The sequence below is a fragment of the Schistocerca piceifrons genome, chromosome 11, assembly GCF_021461385.2.
Source record: "Schistocerca piceifrons isolate TAMUIC-IGC-003096 chromosome 11, iqSchPice1.1, whole genome shotgun sequence".
In the NCBI taxonomy this organism is placed as follows: Eukaryota; Metazoa; Arthropoda; class Insecta; order Orthoptera; family Acrididae; genus Schistocerca; species Schistocerca piceifrons.
Genome location: NC_060148.1, coordinates 132,541,737 through 132,562,872, shown reverse-complemented (window position 1 = coordinate 132,562,872; position 21,136 = coordinate 132,541,737). Strand labels below are relative to the sequence as shown.

The 21,136-nt window shown below is 43.6% G+C and overlaps 1 protein-coding gene across 1 annotated transcript in view; it reads right to left on the bottom strand.

Annotated features, from left to right (window-relative positions):
* Window positions 1–666: 666 nt before the first annotated feature.
* The window catches only part of LOC124719797, a 393,830-nt gene continuing 373,360 nt past the window's right edge, over window positions 667–21,136 (bottom strand). Inside the window, exons 22-25 of the mRNA XM_047244992.1 lie at window positions 16,011–16,293; window positions 14,453–14,666; window positions 12,011–12,297; window positions 667–3,591 (exon numbers count right to left, since the gene is read on the bottom strand). Of these exons, the coding sequence (XP_047100948.1) occupies window positions 3,568–3,591; window positions 12,011–12,297; window positions 14,453–14,666; window positions 16,011–16,293 (808 nt within the window). The 3' untranslated portion in view covers window positions 667–3,567. The remainder of the gene's footprint in view (window positions 3,592–12,010; window positions 12,298–14,452; window positions 14,667–16,010; window positions 16,294–21,136) is intronic.

The window sequence follows — 21,136 nt, the reverse complement described above, 5'->3', positions numbered from 1 at the left end:
ACTCATAATGGTGGTTTGTATGCTACAGAATTCAATGCTGTACACATTTAATGATATTTATATTAAAATTTTGTGTGTGCAAAACAAATTATTTACATGGGGAAAACTTATGTGGTAATTACAAATGAAGGAAAGGTAAGAAAATGAGTGAGAAGCATTGTCAATCACTGAACAACTCAAATGTCAGTTGTGAGTCCTTATCATTGTCCATTCTCGACTCTATGCAAGGTAGAGGTATTTCTGTGTATAACGTAAAACTGTGCAAAAGTGGTAACATTTCCATGGCAGAATTGTTGTTGAATCACAAGAGGAATACAAATTTTAAGCATAAAAAAAAGGCTGAGATGTTTCACTTGTAAGAGCAATGTTAAAAGAATGCAGAACCAAAAGACCACACACACCAAGGAAATATTTCCTATGCATATGAACCATTGAGAACAATGACTGCTAATGGAAAAAAAGACAAATTCCAATAAGCAGAAAATAATTAACTTCTCTTAGTGAGAAAATATTAAACTATTGTAGCCAAGTTCCGTTTTTAAATACGGGAGTTGACAGTAAGACCACGAGACAATTGCAGACTGGTTTAATCCACCAGCAAGAAACAAAGAGGGTAAGACAGGTTATAGCAGACAGTTACAAAGGTTTCATATAAACAAGTCTCTATTATTAATATAATTTTCTATTTATTTTACCACAACAAAAACATTTGACACTTCAGTGATGATACATACATAATGAATTAATTACAATAATGATACATAATTATAATCATAGAAACAGTCTGATAATTTGTAATGTATATGCATGTTATTTACAACAAAGAATGAAAACAAAAAAGTTCAACATGTTACACAGGGCTGTGACGAGATGACACAGCTTACAGAATCAGCAAAGGAACAAGAAGATGAGTAACTTAAGAACGATCTAGCAAGGTACAGACAGTTTCAGAGCATCTCAACAAAACTTTAGCCACATCACAACATCCCCATTGGGTAATCACTGCTCAAGTGAGCTAACATATGTGTATATAAAAAAAATCTAGTTCCACACACATGTGGGTGGGAGATGGTGAAACAGAAGGTCACTGGAGAAGGGGAATAGACAACGAGAAGAAAGAATAAGCTAAAAAACATTAACTCTTTCAGAACTATGTGCCAGAACATTCAGCTATAAACTGACACACCAGATTACCAATAAATATAGGAAGTTAAATATACATGACAAAGTGTAAATATTCCTTTGAATTTTTTTTTTGTACAGCGTTGACAGAAACGTGAAGAGGAAATGCCCCACATGACACCAAGAGGAAAATTGCATGACCGTAACATGTGCATCTCGTCACAAGAGAAAATTATATATGACTAGCACAAGACTTGCGCCGACTGGCTCTGGAGCAAAAGGGGGAAAGAAATGGCCACCATAAGAGGCCACGGACTGAACAGTAAACTGAAGGCACCGACCATTTTTGATCAGGTGAGTGCTTCCGGGAAACACACCATCCTATTGTTTACAGAGTACATTTAGTTCCAAATGTAAAACAATTTGTTTCAATAAAGAGCTAAAAGTGCTCTTCAACATTGTTTTCTATGAAGATCCGAAATCGTTTAAAACTTGAGAGAATTAGCACGTCTGCACAGCTTCAATGCTGCACCTGTACCACTTCAGTGCTCTCCCTTCTTTTCCATTAAAGACAAAGAACATACAATTAATTTTAGACATAAATAACAAAAGCCACTTCCACACTCATAAAATGCCCCTGATTAATAACAAACATTAATACGTAATGTGGATAATAATATCATAAACAAACCCCATGGAATAAATATGTAATTTTCTCCATTAGCATTGATTACACACTTTAACAACAAAAAACCCAAACATGATAGCATACATGAATACAGAAATCATCAGAATACAATGAAAAGTAATCCCATTGTTACATAAATGACCCTTTCTTTCCAATACAACATATTTTGATTTGATTATATATTTACGTTTTTCTTTAAAAAGTAATGACTGTTTAGAGCATGAAACATCCATATAACAAGTGACAGGTATCTCCTTCAAAAGAACAATAAGGGAATTTTCTAGTCCTCCCTGCTTTAAGTAGAAAAACGTTTAGCATCTCCAAGTTGGTTTTTTTAAATCCCAGCATTTTCAATACAAATGTCCTTTACATAACATATCAAAAATATAAGTGACACACACACGAGGCAAAAATAATATCTGCTTTCTCGTCCTAGAACTGCAACAAATTATTTTACGCCCACTGCTTCACCCGAGAAGAAAAAACTGATGGGTTCCCCTCTCTTTTCTGTTAACTGTGTGTGTATCATCTTGAAATTATTTCACCTTCTACGACTCCAATAAAACACACACAAACACGAAAGAATACTTTTGTGTCTATGAACACAGTGATGCCATTTTGTGAAATGCAGTCTTCATTTTTAGATATCACTGCCATTTACAACACTCACTGTTATCATTCCTAAAACAAAAATATTAATAGTAATTGGTCCCACATTACTAAAACAAAGCAGATTAAGTGGAATGGGTGACTGTACCAGAAATTAAATAAGCTGTTCGAAGACGAGGCTTCCCCTTTTGCTAGCAACCAAACACTGTAGTACGGTGCACCCCTAACGATCAACTGACGAGCGGAACGAATGCAATAAAGGCACATTTCCGACACGAGGGAAACTACGGAGTGCCTTATGCACCCTTATTCCTTTCACGGTATTCACTTCATCCGTTCCACGTAAAAATGCCCTCGAGTTTTCGTTTACTGAGCACACAAAGCACTCCACAGCACAGTACAGCCTACGAAGTTGTCCTTCCTCGACAAACGTGCTAATAATTCTGAACGGTCGAGGAAAGGTGGGCACACTGTCGTCACCGTAATTCCCGATTTCTCCAAACAACAAATGTGTCCCACTACTGAAAATCTCTTTCAGAACAACAGAAAATGCTCTATCAAAATCCCTTACGTGTCCTGAAGATTTTGTCACTTGAGAAAAACGACAGAAACTTTTACACTGCTCCAGCTTCTTTTACAAAGAATGAGGGCAAAATTCGTCACATTTGAAAGCTGCCAGATTTCTTAACACATTCAGTCTCTCTTCCAGCCTTGAAAACTAAAGAGTTCCACAAAAAAAGGAAAAAAAATACATACATACACACAACAAAGATACTGCACGTATATCACACAGCAGCCTAAACACACCCACAAACGTATCACCACCATGCAGTTCGATACACCCAATACCGAACACTCTTCCGATTGTCGGAACTGACAGACTAATGTTGTACAGTGCATTTTCTGCTCTCAATGGCACAACCTCCGGGTCTCTGTGTTTGTCCCAGCACAGGAGGCATCAGGCTCGACTGACACCTAGGCTTTTGGGCGCAGCACTGTCATCTCTGTCTACTGCATTCGGTATTTCAGCATCTGACGTCTCTCACTTGCACGATCGTCCTCTTAACACAGAGGGAGGCCTCTGCAATGCAGTAAGTTCCCACGCTGTTCTGTCACATATCTCCGAGGAAGCTGCAGCGGCGGACTGCTCAACTCTCGCACTCGGCAACATTCTAAAAAATGAAGATCACAAAAAATGAAATAAACTATCCATTTCTAATGACAACAAAAGGAATTAAAATCATAAAATATGTATAGGTGCTGTAGGAATGCACGGTCTCACAGCAAAATAAACTACTGAAACTTTTTCGAGCCTCCAGCCGTGTCAATTTATTTGAAGCTCTTTTTTGTGACAGTTCCAGTATGGCAGTTTTTATTAATGTTTTATGTGAACTCTCAGAATGCCTCCGAGAGATTAAATCTGTGCTTCTGAAAGATTGTCGTTTCCATTCCACATGCAATATTCTGACAACCGTGTCACCTTTCTTCTGGCGTTTTAAGTTTTGTCGTTAGGTGTCCTCGCTGCCTGGAATAACTGATCAGCCAAGTCAGTTGTCAAAATATTGCACACAAAATGGAAACGACAACTCAGAAAAACATCGGAAAGTCAAAATATTGCGTATAAAATGGTAACGACAACTCGGCAAAACATCTGGAAGCACCCTATTAATGTGTATTATGTTGATATGATGAAAACAGAATAGAAATTTTAAAGAAATGTAACTAAAATATTGTCACAAGAAATTACATTACTTATGAATGTATTTGTACCAAAAATAAACCACAGAATTCTCCCTGACCAGAAATCGTCAACTAGACTACTGCACTATTTGCGATATTGACTGACGACAGAAAAACTGAAATTTAAAAAAAATGTAACTAAAATATAGTCACAAGAAATTACTTTACTTATGAATGTATTTGCACCAAAAATAAACCACAGAATTCTCCCTGACCAGAAATCGTCAACTAGACTACTGCACTATTTGCGATATTGATTGATGACAGAAAAACTGATGACAGCAGGTTAAGTACAAACAATACTCAGTCAAAGGCTTCACAGACCACAGAGTACAAGGCTTCAACAACAAGGACGATCAGTGTGATACTGACACACTTTAAATTAATATCTGACCGGGATGAAGAGCCTGCAATATTGGCGAATGACAGTCCCTTTTGCAAACTTCCCATTAGCCCATCAGCTGCATTTAACACCACGTATTTGGCCCCACGAGACGTATTACCTGCATCATTGTCTTCTTTTAAATTTTGTATTTGTGGGGATCCACAACCTCCAGATGTTTAATAAAAAAATAAAAATGCGATTTTTACATTACAGCCTGCTACGGACTACGTTTACATTTATATTGTCTTCTTTGACTCACTCTTACTACCTCCACGCACAATGCTAGCCGCTGTTGTCAGCATAGCAGCCATCGAGTAAACACCTGTGGACTCGCTCAGCTCTTCACCTTCCACACGAGCCCAGGTTCCTCTCGCGCTACGTACGGCACGACGATTTAGTCGGCGCTAGCCAACCCGGCTCTGCCTACATATGTGGAACTCCTCCGAGGAGGAAAGGGGTTTATCTACGGAACAGGCGGGCTCCGAAGGAGGAAGATCGGAAGTCGTCGAGAGAGACGACAGGTGCACGCAGACAGAAGGAACCCCGGGGTGGGTCGGTCGGTCGATTTAGGGAAGAGTGGATCAAACAGTGAGGTCATCGCTTCCATCAGATTATGGACGGGTGGAGAAGGGAGTCGGCCGTGCACTTTCGAAGGAACCATTCCGACAGTTGCCCGAAGCAATTTTGGGAAATCACGGCTAACCTAAATCGGGATGGCCAGATGTGGGTTCGAACAGTCGAGTCAGTGTGCTAACCACTGCACCGTCTCACTCCGTGAACCCGCACTCGTCTGGGAAGTGGGGAGTCGAACGACTGTGCAGGTGTTTACTCGATGCGAGCTATACTGACAAGAGTAGTTAACTTCGTGTACGCAGAAAGTAAGAAGTACGGTGACTCGAAGGAAACAGCAGTGCACGTAACGTGTCTCAAATGGCCAGATATGTGCAGCGTTAAAAAAATGCAGCTGTACAGCTAACGGGAAGTTTGCAAAAGGCACTGACATTTGCCAATAGAGTAGGCTCATCACCTCTGTCAAACATTAACGTACAGTGTGTCGGTATCGTACTGCTCGTCCTTGTGGTTAAAGCCTAGTCTTCTGCGGTTTGTGAAGCCTCCGACTTAAGAGACTAAACGGTTGCTCGAGTAAGTTGTGTTAAAGAAATTCACGAGGAGAGGGTCATCACGGTGTCAGTCGCCTCCTCGTTCACTAATTACATTGACAGAGGCCACGCGAGGACTGTGCTGCTGAGTGGTACTGTTCGAGCTATTTGTCTTCTAAAAACTTATTGCCGGTCTCTGAAACTAAACTGTGCCAGGTGTAAGAGCTGACACTGTCTGATATTTACGTGAACTGAGACAGACGGAAGAAGTACACTGTCGGTCAAGATGGGTGACAGACCGATCGTCGAGACCCTCTCTGATGGTATCAAAACTAATTTTAGTACGAACGTTGAAATCATCTCCTCACTGTCGTGTCTTGTAAAGTCCTAAGCCAAATTTGTATATTCAGTTGCACATTCTATCGTGTATTCTCGTACACTTAGTAATCAATTTGGTAATGTTCATTCTGCCTTGTGAGTAAGTCAGGAAAGGAGGCAGTTGATGGGAGGATGGACACATGGATAGATTTTGACAGATGGAGTTAAAGGGACCACACTAAGAGGTCATCAATCCCTCAATCCATTGTGTGTCAAACTGGAAATAGTTCCCAGAGAAGGAGGACACAAAAGACAAACCCCAATGGTCTCGATTGTATTTGAGAACTGAGAAATCTGAGAGACTGAAGTGAGAGAAGGGTAAATTGGTGAATGTGGGAGAGTTTACACGCCTAAAAAGCAAGCTGGAGTCCCTCGGGACACGTTACAGAACTGGAGACGCGCCTTCCGCTTCCGACCAGTGCTCTGACACCCTCTATTGCCACAAGAAAACTAAAATAGGATGACGGGGCACCAGTCCGATCCCTAGAACGGCCTCACAGACAAAACACAAAACCAAATCTGCCAGTTCAGTGTCGCCTACTACCACCGGAGGTAACATGTAAGCAAGTTTAAGGTTTTGCTGTGAGGTGGTCAAATCGGAGCAATCTAGTACGATGTAGGCCACTGCGAGACGGGCACCTCACCGGCAGTGGGGCAGACGATCTCATCTGAGGACGCGGTCACGGAGTCAGCCGAGTGTGGCCAGTGTGAAGCCAAAAGAGACAGTAGATTCCCTGCGAGAAGCACGGTGGGAAGGCTGCCACACAGTTGTGGTGTCCTTTAGCATTCGGAGGAACAGAGGCATACCGATCCACATTCCGAGCCTCCGACAGCTGTCGGCGTACGGTTGGCCGGAAGTCCGATTCTGGCCTCCGTCTCCAAAGTTGACATCTAGGCAGCCAACTCGGCCTACCGGTCGGCACGTTTGTTACCTGAGATCCCGATGTGACCGGGGCTCCACACACAGCCTGCGGTCATACGGGAGATCCCAGACAGTCTCAAGCAACGGCCGCAGGCTATCGCTGCTCGACAGCCCGAAGACTACTCGAGGAGTCACTGCCGATTAAGTGCGAGAATGGACACGGCCGAGGGCTAGTCCACTGTATATGTTCGACAGGGAGAGTATCTCGCAAATTTGTAGGCCAAACCAGTTCGTCTGTCGACAGTAGAGCCGTCAGTGTCTACCGTTCCGAGCCTGGAAATGCGCCTGTGACATCCAGGCACAGGTGCTGAAGGACCGTACGGCCTGTCCAGTCGTTCAGTCCGAAGGAGACGTCGAGGTAGATCCGAGTACGGAGTATACTCCTCAGGTACACACACAACTCTCGCTGACAAGTGGTGACACTGGAGAAAGATGGAGTTCGGAATACATACTATTCGAACAGAGATCGCGATTCCAGACCTGTCGTGTGAGGTGGATCCCCCTAAATGGGGAAAAGTACGTGGTACTTCAGATGCTCAGGGGAGCAACTAATGTGTATTGCACAAATGAGCAGCAGTTGTCAATGCCCTATCTGTAGGGCAGGGATGCCTGCCTCTACGAGTAGGCCCTTCAGAAGGCCGATCCAAAAGGCACCTGTCACAAGTTGGACCCCACAACGGTGTATCTGATACAGCATCCGCAAAAGGCGGTGCCGAGACTTACATCAGGCACCGTATTCGAGGCACGACACGATCCAACCTAGGTAGGGTTGCAAAAGTGTAGAGCGGTCTGTATCCCAGCTGATGTTACTGACACACGAGACGGCAAAGAGTACGAAGGTGCGACCCGCACATCTGTTTAAGTTGACAAAGATGAGAAAGCCACGTAAACCGGGTACCTCTAGGTAGAGTTGTGGCCGGGGAAGGACAGAACAACGGTGACAGAAGTGCACGACACGTGTCTCTGTGGCAGAACGCAGGAAGGTGTGCGTGAGAGCCCAGGACTGTGCATTTTGTACAGCACCCTGCAGTCGGCATTATGCGACATCCACAGTTAAGGAGCAACAGTAGGTGCAAAAGTCATCAGCATGCGAGGAAGGTGACACTGTAGCCTCACAGCTGCAGATAAGAGCATCGGTAGCCACTCGGAAAAGGGGAACATTCGATGCAGATCCTCGTGAGACCCCATTCACTAGTACACAGGGAATACTGTGGGAAGCACCAACTCGAACCCAGAAAGTACCGCGAGAGAAGAAGGTTCGGACAAAAATTGGGAGATGGCACCGAAGGCCCCACTCGTGGAGGGTGGTGAGAATGTGGTGGTGTCAAACGGTGTCTTAAGCCCTACACGAATCAAAAAAGACAGCTCTAAGATGTCGATGCCGGGCAAAAGCTGACCGAATAGCAGACTCCTGGCTGACCAAACTGTCAGCATTACAACCGCACTGAGACGGAGCCGAGAGAGCCCGAAACTCGAGGTACCGACACAGCTGTCGGCTCACCGCACGTTCGAGCAACTTGCGGGGAACATTAGTGAGACTAATTGGGCAATAGATGTTCATCCTGAGGGTCCGTTTACCCGCTTTCAGTGGTGGGACACACACAAAAGGTGTCACAGCTCAGCCAAGTGACAGAAAAAACCACTACAATTCCACTGGAGGATCAGAATATCAGTACCCAGTAGGGACGTGAAGAGACCAAGGAGGCACGTCATGCCTCAGTGCTGCCTGCTGCCACTGGTTGTGAAGATACACCATCAATACATATGTGTTTCAAAACAGTACGCTTGGGGGAGGATCCGAGCCCACAGGGGCCACCAAGAATGCTGCCTCAGATACTGAGGTGGAACACGTGTGGTCTGGCGGCACGGGGGCAGTGGAATCTCCCTGTTTTTGGAGGACTAAGTCTTTTCATTCTTGTCCTTGGATGAATCACAGATTTGTGAAGGCTCATCTGCCACCGATTCTGGGACAGAGGAGGAACATGAACCTGCAGCCTGTGGCTACTTCAGTCAGTGAGTGGCATCCAGTTGCAGGTCAACAGATTCCCCGGAAAGGAGTATACAGAGGGACGATACCTTCTCGGTACGGGATGCCGCAGTTGGGTATAGCTTCTCCAGCCGGGGGTCAGACACCGAGATACCCAGCAGACGGGATATCGATGCCGCCAGAAGAGGGTGTGCGGGAAGCAGTTTGGATAGGGCACCGACCACCAGGGCAGCGGGTGCAGTCTGGCGGTCTCAGGGGCTCCACGTAGCAGACACGGAGGGCCACAGTACAGTAACTAAAGAGTACAATGTAGTCACAGTAGTAGCGTACGTCACTGCCGTACGTGTAGAAAGTAGGCGATTGTATGTCTTCTCGGCCTCTAGATACGTGAGGGCAGGTGAGTCTCGTATTCTCAGATTTTCTTTTCTCGTCTGAAAATGGTCATTCTGGTAAAGAAGGGCATGGTGCTCTCCACAGCTGATACAGGTGGAAGGATGGGCACAAGGAACATTCCTGTGCAACTGGCAGCCACAATTGCCACAGACAGTGTCCAAATCTCAACGTATTTGTAGCACTGCACAGGAGGAGGAACATACAGCTCGACATCACGACGAAACACCGTCGCCTCGACCATCTCTGGTAACGAGTCACCTTCACAGGCTGAGATGAAGACTCTGGCATCCACTACACACTGTTGTCTTTCGGTCCCCACTGGACATGCCTGTAAAAGGATACCTCAGTGGAATATGACTTTTACGGGGCGTTATACTGGCGAGCAGTACCTGTGACTGAGCATGAAAGGCCATTTTATGTTGAACAGAGCCATTTTAATTTTTGAAATTGCTGCCACTTCCCCAAACTTGCCCTCAAGATGTTCAATTGAGAACAAAGGCTCTCTAGTCGAAAAGGAAGTTCCGTGCAGCTTTTCGCGAATGATGCTATAGTATACAGAGAAGTTGCAGCATTTGGAAATTGCAGCGAAATGCGGGAAGATCTGCAGCGGATAGGCACTTGGTGCAGGGAGTGGCAACTGACCCTTATCATACACAAATGTAATGTATTGCGAATACATAGAAAGAAGGATCCTTTATTGTATGATTATATGATGGTGGAACAAACACTGGTAGCAGTTACATCTGTAAATATCTGGAAGTATGCGTACGGAACGATTTGAAGAGGAATGATCATATAAAATTAATTGTTGGTAAGGCAGGTGCCAGGTTGAGATTCATTGGGTGATTCCTAAGAAAATTTAGTCCATCAACAAAGGAGGTGGCTTACAAAACACTCGTTCGACCTCTACTTGAGTATTGCTCATCAGTGTGGCATCCGTACCAGGTCAGGTTGACAGACTAGATAGAGAAGATCCAAAGAAGAGCGGCGCGTTTCGTCACAGAGTTATTTGATAAGAGTGATAGCGTTACGGAGATGTTTAGCAAACTCGAGTCGCAGACTCTGCAACAGAGGCGCTCTGCATCGCAGTGTAGCTTGCTGTCCAGGTTTCGAGAGGGTGCGTTTCTGGATGAGGTATCGAATATGTTGCTTCCCCCTACTTATACCTCCCGAGGAGATCACGAATGTAAAATTAGAGATTCAAACGCGCAAGGAGGCTTTCCGGCAGTCGTTCTTCCCACGAACAGTACACAACTGGAACAGGAAAGGGAGGTAATGACAGTGGCACATAAAGTGCCCTCCGCCACACACCATCGGGTGGCTTGCGGAGTATAAATGTAGATGTAGAAGTAGATGAATCCTCGTCTATCTGAGAACAACCCAAGTATTGGGGGGAATATTTCTCGCCTTCTCTATGAGCCCTACACTCCTCCATTTGCACAGCCAGGAAAAAGAGCATTTGGGGGTCATACCTCTCTACATTTTAATATGTCTTAGCTCCAGAAAAAGACTGCTGGGGCTGCTCAGCCACCAGCAAAAGAAAACTTAACTGACTTCACCAGCATATCTTCTGTCACAGTACCACCCACTCCAAAGGGCCCCACAGATGCTACCCAGCTATGGCAACGCTTACCTGGCCAGTAAATCGCTGCCCAGAGGCCCCGTACCCCAGCCACGACGGGCACATACTCCTCGGCTCGAATGGGGAGTTTCCAGCTTTGGTACCCCTGCGTTGTCAGGAGGCTACCAATTACTTGACGACAGTCCTCAGCCCCCCCCCACCAATGGTCACCACACTGGATTTTGCTGTAGTACCGTTGCAAGAAAGAAGGGTGCAAAGAGATAAAGGAACAAACGTGGAAAATAGGCCAGACTGTGTGACACTCCCTACACTATCTACATTTCTGTAGAAATTTAGAAAAGTAGCAAGTCAAACACAAGACTACCATACAGTTAATATTGAAAAGTTGTACAAGGCTGGAAAGTAAGAAAATGAGTGTACAAAACACAAACCAGATCCGAGCACCATCGGCACCGGGAAGACTATCCACTGGAAAGTTAGAGAGAGAAAAAAGAACAGCAGAAAGATCAACTTGCAGCACAGAAAGGGAAGAAACACTGCAAGGCTCGGGGCTCCGTGTTGGCCAGGCCCGTACTCACAGAAGAGATGCGAGACCCACGGGTGGAGGGTGTCGATTACAGGTTCACATCAGATTAAGGTAACCGAAATTTCTAAGAATGAACAATATGTGAAAGCCTTGCACCAAACATTCAAATTTTAAGATGCAAGATCTTTTATTTTTACTATCAGTAATATGGTTTTTTAAATACTGCTGTCCTTAGGGAAACAATTTCACCAGAAGTGGTTATGCTGTATTGGATAATTGTACCGAGTATTGGTGTTAGGTTATCAGTGACGAAGTATGGTGTGACTTTGTAATTGTAAAGTAAATGTTTGAAGTGTTAACATCATCCCTTCTCAATTGGTCCTGCCATCCTTTTCCACTGCAACCCGGTTACCTGTAACACTGTCACCTCCGATTTCATCCTGAAGTGAAAGAACGGACTAATAATGCAGTTGATACAGATATTTGTGAAGCCTTCAAAGCAAAATGTCAATCATTACACTCACTCACAGCACGAGAGGGAGGTTACAAATAGTACAGATAACTGATGTGCCGTGTACCTGGGTCTGCTTCCCGAGGTTTCCAGTGCCGCCAAAACCCCTGATGGCGGCCATCAGCTGTTCGTGCGGGTTCTGCGCCGGCGCGGGTGCGGACGCAGAAGGGGCCGCCCCCGCGCCCACCTTGGGCTTAGCGACGAGCGTGATGCCCTTTCTGGGTTCCGGCGCTCCGGCCCCGGGCACCCGGAAGCCCTTGACGACAGGCAGAGGGAAGCCCTTGGGTGCGGCGGACACAGTCACCGGTGCCTGCTTCGCCGTAGGACTCACGAGGCCATTTTGTGACACCAGACCTGTAACGAGCCGAGTGACCGATCTGCTGAAAAACTAAATGTGAGACAGCTGAAAATAAACATAGCAGTTACAAATGGCTGTAACTTTAGTGCAAAGTAATATACCTACAGGAATTATAGAGAATGTAGGACAAAGTTCAAAATTTCTGTCACTGTGCAGGTACAGTGAATCTGAAGCTGGGACGTGCACTGTTATGCACGTGTGTAAAGTTCTACGTCACGGAGAGCGTTCTGGGTGCTAGAATTTAGCAATTTTCATTATATCCACACACTGCAGATGAAATTTCACCGACGATAAAATCAAATGCCATCAATATTCGCATATAGTATAGGTTGTTTGAAGGAACAGGGTGTTTGTGCAATATATACCACGTTGGGAAAATATATCTAAAAACAAAGATGATGTAACTTACCAAACAAAAGCATTGGTATGTTGATAGAGACACTAACAAACACAAACAAACACACACAAAATTCAATCTTTCGCAAACAACGGTTGCTTCATCAGGAAAGAAGGAAGGAGAGGGAAAGACGAAAGGATGTGGGTTTTAAGGGAGAGGGTAAGGAGTCATTCCAATCCTGGGAGCGGAAAGACTTACCTTAGGGGGAAAAACGGACAGGTATAGAGGCGGCAGAATGCAGATCTGTCCGCACTGTCTTCCGGCATTGGTATTTGTGTTTATATTTTCCATTTTTTTTATTTACTTTTTCCTACCTTCCTTGAAAAACTATTATTACACTGAAACAAGTTATTCAGAAAGGAACAATGACAATAATGGTCAACATAGCAGTACATTCAAGATGATGTACAATCAAAACGTAGAAAGAAAATGTGATTAATTTAAACAATGGAAAAAACAGGATGGAGTAATGGCAACATCATGAAAAGGATAGATTGCTACACATCATATAGTGGAAATGTTGAGCCACAGGGAGGCACAAAAAAAGACTGCTAAACAAGTAAACTTCAGCAAAGCAGCCTTCTGAATTGCAACCTCCCGCCCCCTCTCCCTCTCCTCTCTCTCTCTCTCTCTCTCTCTCTCTCTCTCTCTCTCTCTCTCTTTCTCTAACACACGTGCGCGTGCGTTCGTGACTCGCACACATTTGACCACTGTGTGTGTGTGTGTGTGTGTGTGTGTGTGTGGGTGTGTGTGGGTGTGTGTGTGTGTGTGTGTGTGTGTGTGTGTGTGTGTGTGTGTGTGTGTGTGTGTGTGTGTGTGTGTGGGTGTGTGTGTGTGTGTGTGTGTGTGGGTGGGTGTGTGGGTGGGTGGGTGTGTGGGTGGGTGGGTGTGTGGGAGGGGGTGTCTAATTCCGAAGGCTGTTTGGTTGAAGTTTACTTGTTTAGCAGTCTTTTTTGTGCCTCCCTGTGGCTCAACATTTCCACTATATGGTGTGTAGCATCTATCATTTTCGTAATATTTCTGTCATTAAAGTAACTCTTATTTTTACGTCGGAGAGGATGAGGACTATAATGAGTCAAGTCAGCCATAATGTCCGGTGTGTTACGGATCTGGGAGATGGGTTATTTTCTACTGGATTTGTCGATACCAAATCTAATGAGGGAGGTTGTAAATGTTTTCTTATATTTTTGTCAGAATATTTTTTGTGAATTGTAATTTGCCTTATTTTATGCTAATTTGCTTATTTGTTCGAGAGTGACAGCATATTGATTAGTAGATGTGACGAATAATATTAAAGAGACTCGTTACAAGTGGAAGCTTGTGTGTTGTGTGAAATGTCTTTGACACTGGAATCGTCCTCGACCGTAGTCAGTCGGCAGTGAATACTCTGTGTACGACGGTGAAACAATGTACAGGTCCCCGTTATAATAATTTGCAAGTGACCAGAAAAATTAGTTATTCTACTACTGTTTTATATAAACATCAAGAAGAAAGAATATTCCGAAAAATGGTATTTGAAGCACCAAAAATGAGGCAAACGCATCGAACCGGGACATTTCTGCAGCCGACGAAACGGCATTATGGAATCATACTTCCACTAGACGACTGAAGCCAACACAAAAAAGTCAAATATCATCTTATAAACTTCAACAGGAAAGTGAGTACTGTCACGAAATATGCTGAATTCAAGAATATAAAAATAGTGAGCATATTTGAGGTGCAAGCGGCAGCCACCTCCCCAGAGTAGTGCTCACCTGCCGAGGAGCCGATCCTGGTGTCGTCCGAGCTGTCCGAGCGCCCCAGCTGGCTGGCCCTGCTGGCGGAGACGAGGCTGGCAAAGCTGCCCGTCCGGTGAACCGGGCCGACGGGGTCCGCCGATACGGATGCGGACGCCAGCGCCGCGTCCGAGGCTGTCACCAGCTCCGAGACGGGTCGCCGTGCCACTCTGCTCACCCCCGAGTTCCGCCTCTGCGGAGCGAATGCCGCACTTAGTGACTCGGGCCCTCTACTCGACACGGGCGTGAGTTCGTTCGCCTTTTGATGACAGTGGGTGAATTGTTACCATTACACCTTACCTGGTGTACCGGTACGAAATGAGCGTTCAGATACAAATGTGTCGATAGGTAACATTTGTTGTGAACGAGCCTTAATTTGTTTTTTGTTTGGTCGGTATGACATCTGTCAAAGATATTTAGTATACATCAAGTCATGGAACAAACAATATCATACATTTTCATAGTGTAAACAATGTCGAATTTTGTACCAGAAAGTAATGATCTGCGGAACGCATTATTTTTTTGTTTCAATTTGAAGAAAAGTGCTACAGAGTTGCATCGAATGCTTGTCGAGGCATACGGTGACCGTGCTCTATCAGAAGCAACGTGCAAAAGACGGTTTCAACGGATCAGAAATAATGATTTTGATGTAAAAAATGAAGAATGGAAATGGCACCAATGCTAAATGTTGCACAACAAACAATGTCTGACCGTTTGAAAGCTATGGGAAAGATCCAAAAGTGTGGAAAATGGGTGCCACACGAATCGAATGAAAGACAGATGGAAAACTGAAAAACCATTTGTCAAATTTTGCTTCAAAGACACGAAAGAAAATAAATTTTGCATCGAATTGTTACTGACGATGAAAAATGGATTTATTTTAGCAATCCTAAATGGGAAATATCGTGGGTTAATCCGGGACAACCGTCAACATCGACTGCAAAACCAGATCGATTCGGCACGAAGACAGTTCTCCGTGTTCGGTGGGATCAGAAAGGTGTGGTGTATCGTGAGCTTCTAAAACCCAGTGAAACTGTGAATACTAATTGCTACAGACAACAAATGATCAATCTGAACTGTGCATTGATCGAAAAAAGACCAGAATGGGCCAGAAGACACGGCAAAGTAATTTTTTTACACGAGAATGCACCTGCACACAAAGCAAAACTGGTTCAGGATGCAATCAAAACACTTGGCTGGGAGCTGCTACCACACCCCCCATTTGTTTTCATCAATGGGAAACACATCGGCTGAGGAACACTTCGATTCTTACGAAGAAGTCGAAAATTGGGTGTCTGTTTTGCTTCAAAAGACGAACATTTCTATTGGCGTGGTGCCCACAAATTGCCAGAAAGGTGGTCAAAATGTATATAAAGCAATGGTCAGTATTTTTAATAAAATGTTTTTACTTTTCAATTCAAAATTAGTGTTTCATTTTCACAAAATAACGCTAATTTCATACAGGTACACCTGGTAAATGAACTTAAAATGTGGCTGTGATAACAGTAGTTCGACATTACGAGTATCTAGAACCCACCTGCACGACGGTGTTGTCGCCGAGGACGGAGAACCTCTTGGCGAGCGAGCTGACGCCGACAAACCTCTCCTCGTCTTCCCCACTGCCGACCTGTCCGTTCCTGTCCACCTGCTGCAACGCCGACTTCTTCAGCTCGACAGCACGCACCACGGGCACCACTCGCTCGTCCCCGTTCACCGTCACGCTCGTCGTGCCCTGCCTCACGAAGGGAGCCGCCGTCGTGTGCGAGATGATGCGCATCGTCAGGGCGGCACCGTCCCGCCGTGCGGCCGCGGGGTCCGACCTGTCGGCCGGATGGGGATTGGTCAGTGATTTGACAGCAACCGGTAAAGGCAACGCGTTCCGAGGGTAATCCCAAAAGTAAGGTCTCCTATTTTTTTTTATAAGTACATAGACCTGTTTATTTCTACAATGGTTTACATTTAGCTATTTTTCAACATAATCACCATTCCTGTCAATATATTTTTGTAGCCGCTGTGGCAGTTTTTGTATGCTTATGTCATACCAGCTCGCCGCCATGCTGTTCAGAAAGTTATGAACCTCTTCTTTCACCTTGTAGTTTGAGCTGAATCGCTGGGACCACAACTAACGCTGACAGGTTCTGTGAGACTCTGAAGAAACTCAAACGGGCAATTCAGAACAGGACGAGAGGAATGTTGAAGGACGTACCCATTCTCCGTGACAATGCTCGCCCACACATAGCTTGGCAAACCGTTGCTCTCCTGAAACACTTTCAGTGGAACATAATCACCCACCCACACTATAGTCCTGACTTGGCGCCCAGTGACTATCGCCTCTTCCCTAGGTTAAAAGAACATTTGGCCGGAAAGCTATTCAGCTCCGACAACGAGGTGAAAGAAGAGGTTCGTAACTTTCCGAACAGCATGGCGGCAAGCTGGTACGATATGGGCGTACAAAAACTGCCACAGGATCTAAAAAAATGCATTGACAGAAAGTGAGATTGTGTCAAAAATAGTTAAATGTTCAAGCCGTAAACTGATGTTAACCATTGTAGAAATAAATAGGTCTATGTACTTATAAAAAAATAGGAGACCTTACTTTTGGGATTACCCTCGTATTTACAGTCGGATTATCTGGTCCTGTTGTATGGAACACATGCCCAATAATTTCTTACAGTAGCTATGAGTAAACACAGGGAGTCAAAAGTTACCTACAACTTGCACTGAAACCACAACACTGCAGTCGTAGGGGTTTTAAAAGGGACACAGCAGTTCAGATGAGATTGAGATAGGATTGCAGCCTATCCCCAACATTATTCCATCTCTGCACTGAGCATGCAGTAAAGGAAAAAAATGGAGAAAGCGATTTTAAGTTCATGGGGAAGAAATCAGAACTTTGAGGTCTGCTCATAGTAATACATGCAGTTAACGTGGAAGATATGTACTTTCACCCTGGGCATACTGTATTTTTGCCTGGGGAAAAAGTGTATGTGTGTGTGTTCTGTAATACTCAAATGTGCAGTATACTTGATGTTGCATCAAAGATATTTCCAAAACACATTGCTTTTATGCTGGATTATGTTTCCTAAAGTGCCAGGAAGTTCTTTGCCAGTGTATAAAACCTTTACTACTTAAAGGACTGATAAATTTTACAGCTCCTATGAAAATTGTATTGTCAGTTAACAGAGAAGATATTTACTTTCACCCTCGGCATACTGTATTTTTGCCTGGGGAAAAAGTGTATGTGTGTGTGTTCTGTAATACTCAAATGTGCAGTATACTTGATGTTGCATCAAAGATATTTCCAAAACACATTGCTTTTATGCTGGATTATGTTTCGTAAAGTGCCAGGAAGTTCTTTGCCAGTGTATAAAACCTTTACTACTTAAAGGACTGATAAATTTTACAGCTCCTATGAAAATTGTATTGTCAGTTAACAGAGAAGATATTTACTTTCACCCTGGGCATACTGTATTTTTGCCTGGGGAAAAAGTGTGTGTGTGTGTGTGTGTGTGTGTGTGTGTGTGTGTGTGTGTGTGCTGTAGAATTTATCAGTTCTTTAAATAGTAAAGGTTTTATACACTGGCAAATAACTTCCTGGCACTTTACGAAACAAAATCCAGCCAAAAAAGCAATGTGTTTTGGAAATATCTTTGATGCAACATCAAGTATACTGCACATTTGAGTATTACAGAACACAAATTTCACCAAACAAAGCACAGCAGCTTTTGCAGCACTGAAATAGAGACTGCATTGTGTGATGTGCTGTTTGCCAGCCAATCACAGCTCACATCAGATGATCTCACAGTCAATGACAGCAGATATGCACAGCATGTGACATGTAATGCAGTCATTGTTTAAGAAGTGGGAACAGACAAATATGAAAAGTTAATGCTTTAAATTAATATAGATAGAGCATAGCTTTGATAAAAAACTAAGCTTTCACATATAATATTGGTCATCAAAATTTTTGACATTCCTCCCTCCCCCTCCCCCCTGAATTTTTGTCACTCAGAATCGATGTATTTCATTCAAAAGGTGGACCAGCACACTACTAAGTGGGTGGTTGTAATATTTCAGTGTATCAAAATAATTGGATGGTCTTTTGGATGTGTTGTATTTTATGTGTGTATGCCTTGCAGTCTCTTTGCCAAATAAAGTCAGTCACTTTGGTAAAGAATTCTATGATGAATAGAATAACACTCAGATTTCCACAGAGGACAAACACACAAGTGCACCAAGAATTAGAATACGGCAAATGTTCAAGATCAAATCCAGTAGCTCTTATTACCCGTCAATGTTGCCTCCATGTGATCCCATATCAATTTGACCGGGAAAAATGCATTTTCTCATCCGCCATCTCACATTCTGTTGAAACTTAAGTAACTGTGCCAGATTTGGCTTTTTATCTGTCCCTGTTGCCATTTTACAGCACTTCAAAGTTTTAAATGTTTTGGCATTTTTAACAGTGTGATAACACAAATGATACTCCTTAACATTTTATTTCTGGAGCGTCTGTAAATCAGACACACTGTGACCCGAGTGAACATTTTGGGGAACTTCAGACACCTCATGCAAGTGTAAGTTTCCATAACTTTAAGCCACTAGATTGTTTAGTGAACTTGGAAGCAAAGAGTGCCAGTAACAATGTGGAGCCCACTTCAAAATAATATTCATTGGTGTCTCGTGCAGGCAAAGAGAACTTCATACCGTCTAGATATGTAGCTTCTTAACATTTCATTCTGTGGTACTGGCATAATCAGTCACTTACATACAACAGCAGATGATGATACCGTGGGATCTGTGCAATCTTCAGGACTTTTGCTGTAATTCCATTGCCCCAAGTGAGAGGATACTTGTTCAATTGCAATTTGCAATGCACTTGCTGTTGCTAAACCTTCTAAAGCATCAGCTTTCTGGGGAGTCATGAGTGCTTTACAGAAAAAATGTTACTGTTATAGATTATGTGTAAGCTGAGATGTTTAACAAAATTAATTATGAAGGTTGCTCAGAAAGTAGCTCACTGCGTTTTTTTCTTCAAGAATTCTTTATTGAGCATAATGAGAATTACACACACACACACACACACACACACACACACACACGAAGGAATGGTGTTTTATCTACACACCCTATTTTTCCATATAATCTCCATTCCATTCTACGGCCTTCCTCCAGCGGGGAAACAAGTGCGTGTATGCCCTGTCGGTACCAATCCTTGTCCTGGTGGCGGAACCAGTGCTTCACTGTGTGAAACACCTCGTCATCATCCTCAAAATGTCTTCCACGAATGGCATCCTTTAATGGCCCAAACAAGTGGAAGTCCGAGGTGGCTACGTCAGGTGTGACAGCCATGGACGGGTCTTCCCGCCACTGCAAACTGTGGAGTTCCGCCGAACTGCCTTACGATGACCTCACCCTCCGTGCCCAGCGACTAACCGTACTTCGGTCAAAAGCAGATGCTCCATAGACTTTCCACAAACATTTGTGAATATTCCCCACAGTTTCTTCCTCTGCAGTGAGAAATTCAATGACGGTATGTTGCTCGTAACGTACATCACGTACAGATGCCATTTTGAAACTGTCCTGCAGCTACGCTCTCTGTCGCAAGTGACGGAAACTTGGCCCGGTCATTCAGCAGACTTCATGTAATACATATGTAACACTTCACATTCGTAGCATTGTTGTTGGCTCAGAAAAAAAAAATGCAGTGCATTATTTTCTGAGCAACCCTCGTATTTTGACATTTTTTGCATACATTTGGTTGATTTTGTTTATTTTATGAGTTTAAGCACTTTCAGTTTTGTCAAAATTATATTCTTGAGGTCCTTTGAAAATTTCAGTAGTTTACTTTATGTTCTAAAGGCAAAATTAAAAACTACTGTGTGTTACAAAAACAAGAAGAAACAAAAGGAGCAAAAACCTTTTTAATTTCATTTTCTGAAGTAACTGTGCCCTTCCCCTTTATATTTGATGTAACGAAGCACCATTTCTTTTTTTACAAAACAAAATACGAAAATTTAAGTATGCATTTCTTCACATCTTGATTGTTTTACTAGCATGTATTAGGGGGATTTTCTTCCAGTCCATTTACCACAGAGTACAGAACCACCATATTTCACACAGTTTATTTATCACACAAATGGTAGTTTACTTTTAAAACATTAGCAAATGTCTTTTAAATCACCACAATGTTAAAAATTGCTGGACCTCCTAAGCGGAAGTGCAGTAAAATGGTAAGAGAGAGGTTAAAAGCTGAAATTTGGTACAGTTAATTTTTCTTGTAAGAAGTACTGGTTTCTTTGGTAATCTGATACAGTGAATCACACTCCTCAGTCATCAGTGCTTTCTCGAATTTTCGAGGCAGTGAGCAGCTTTTCCCGATGGTGGCACTATCTCACTACTGATGTCAACAATGCCCAAGCCTTACCGGTGACATGCACGTATGTGAGTGGGAAGTTGTCACGTGAGATTTTTATTAGGCAGTCGCACGCAACTGCATCACATGTAAACTGTCCGAAAAACACGCTAAAGAGTCTATTGCAAATTGAGGTATTCGTCAGTCAGTAGGGTAAAAGTAATGTACGATTCAATTTATTTGCTGAAATATGCACGGGCTTAGTTGTGAAACTAGAGGAAAGAAACAGCGTCGTGGTTGTCATTAAG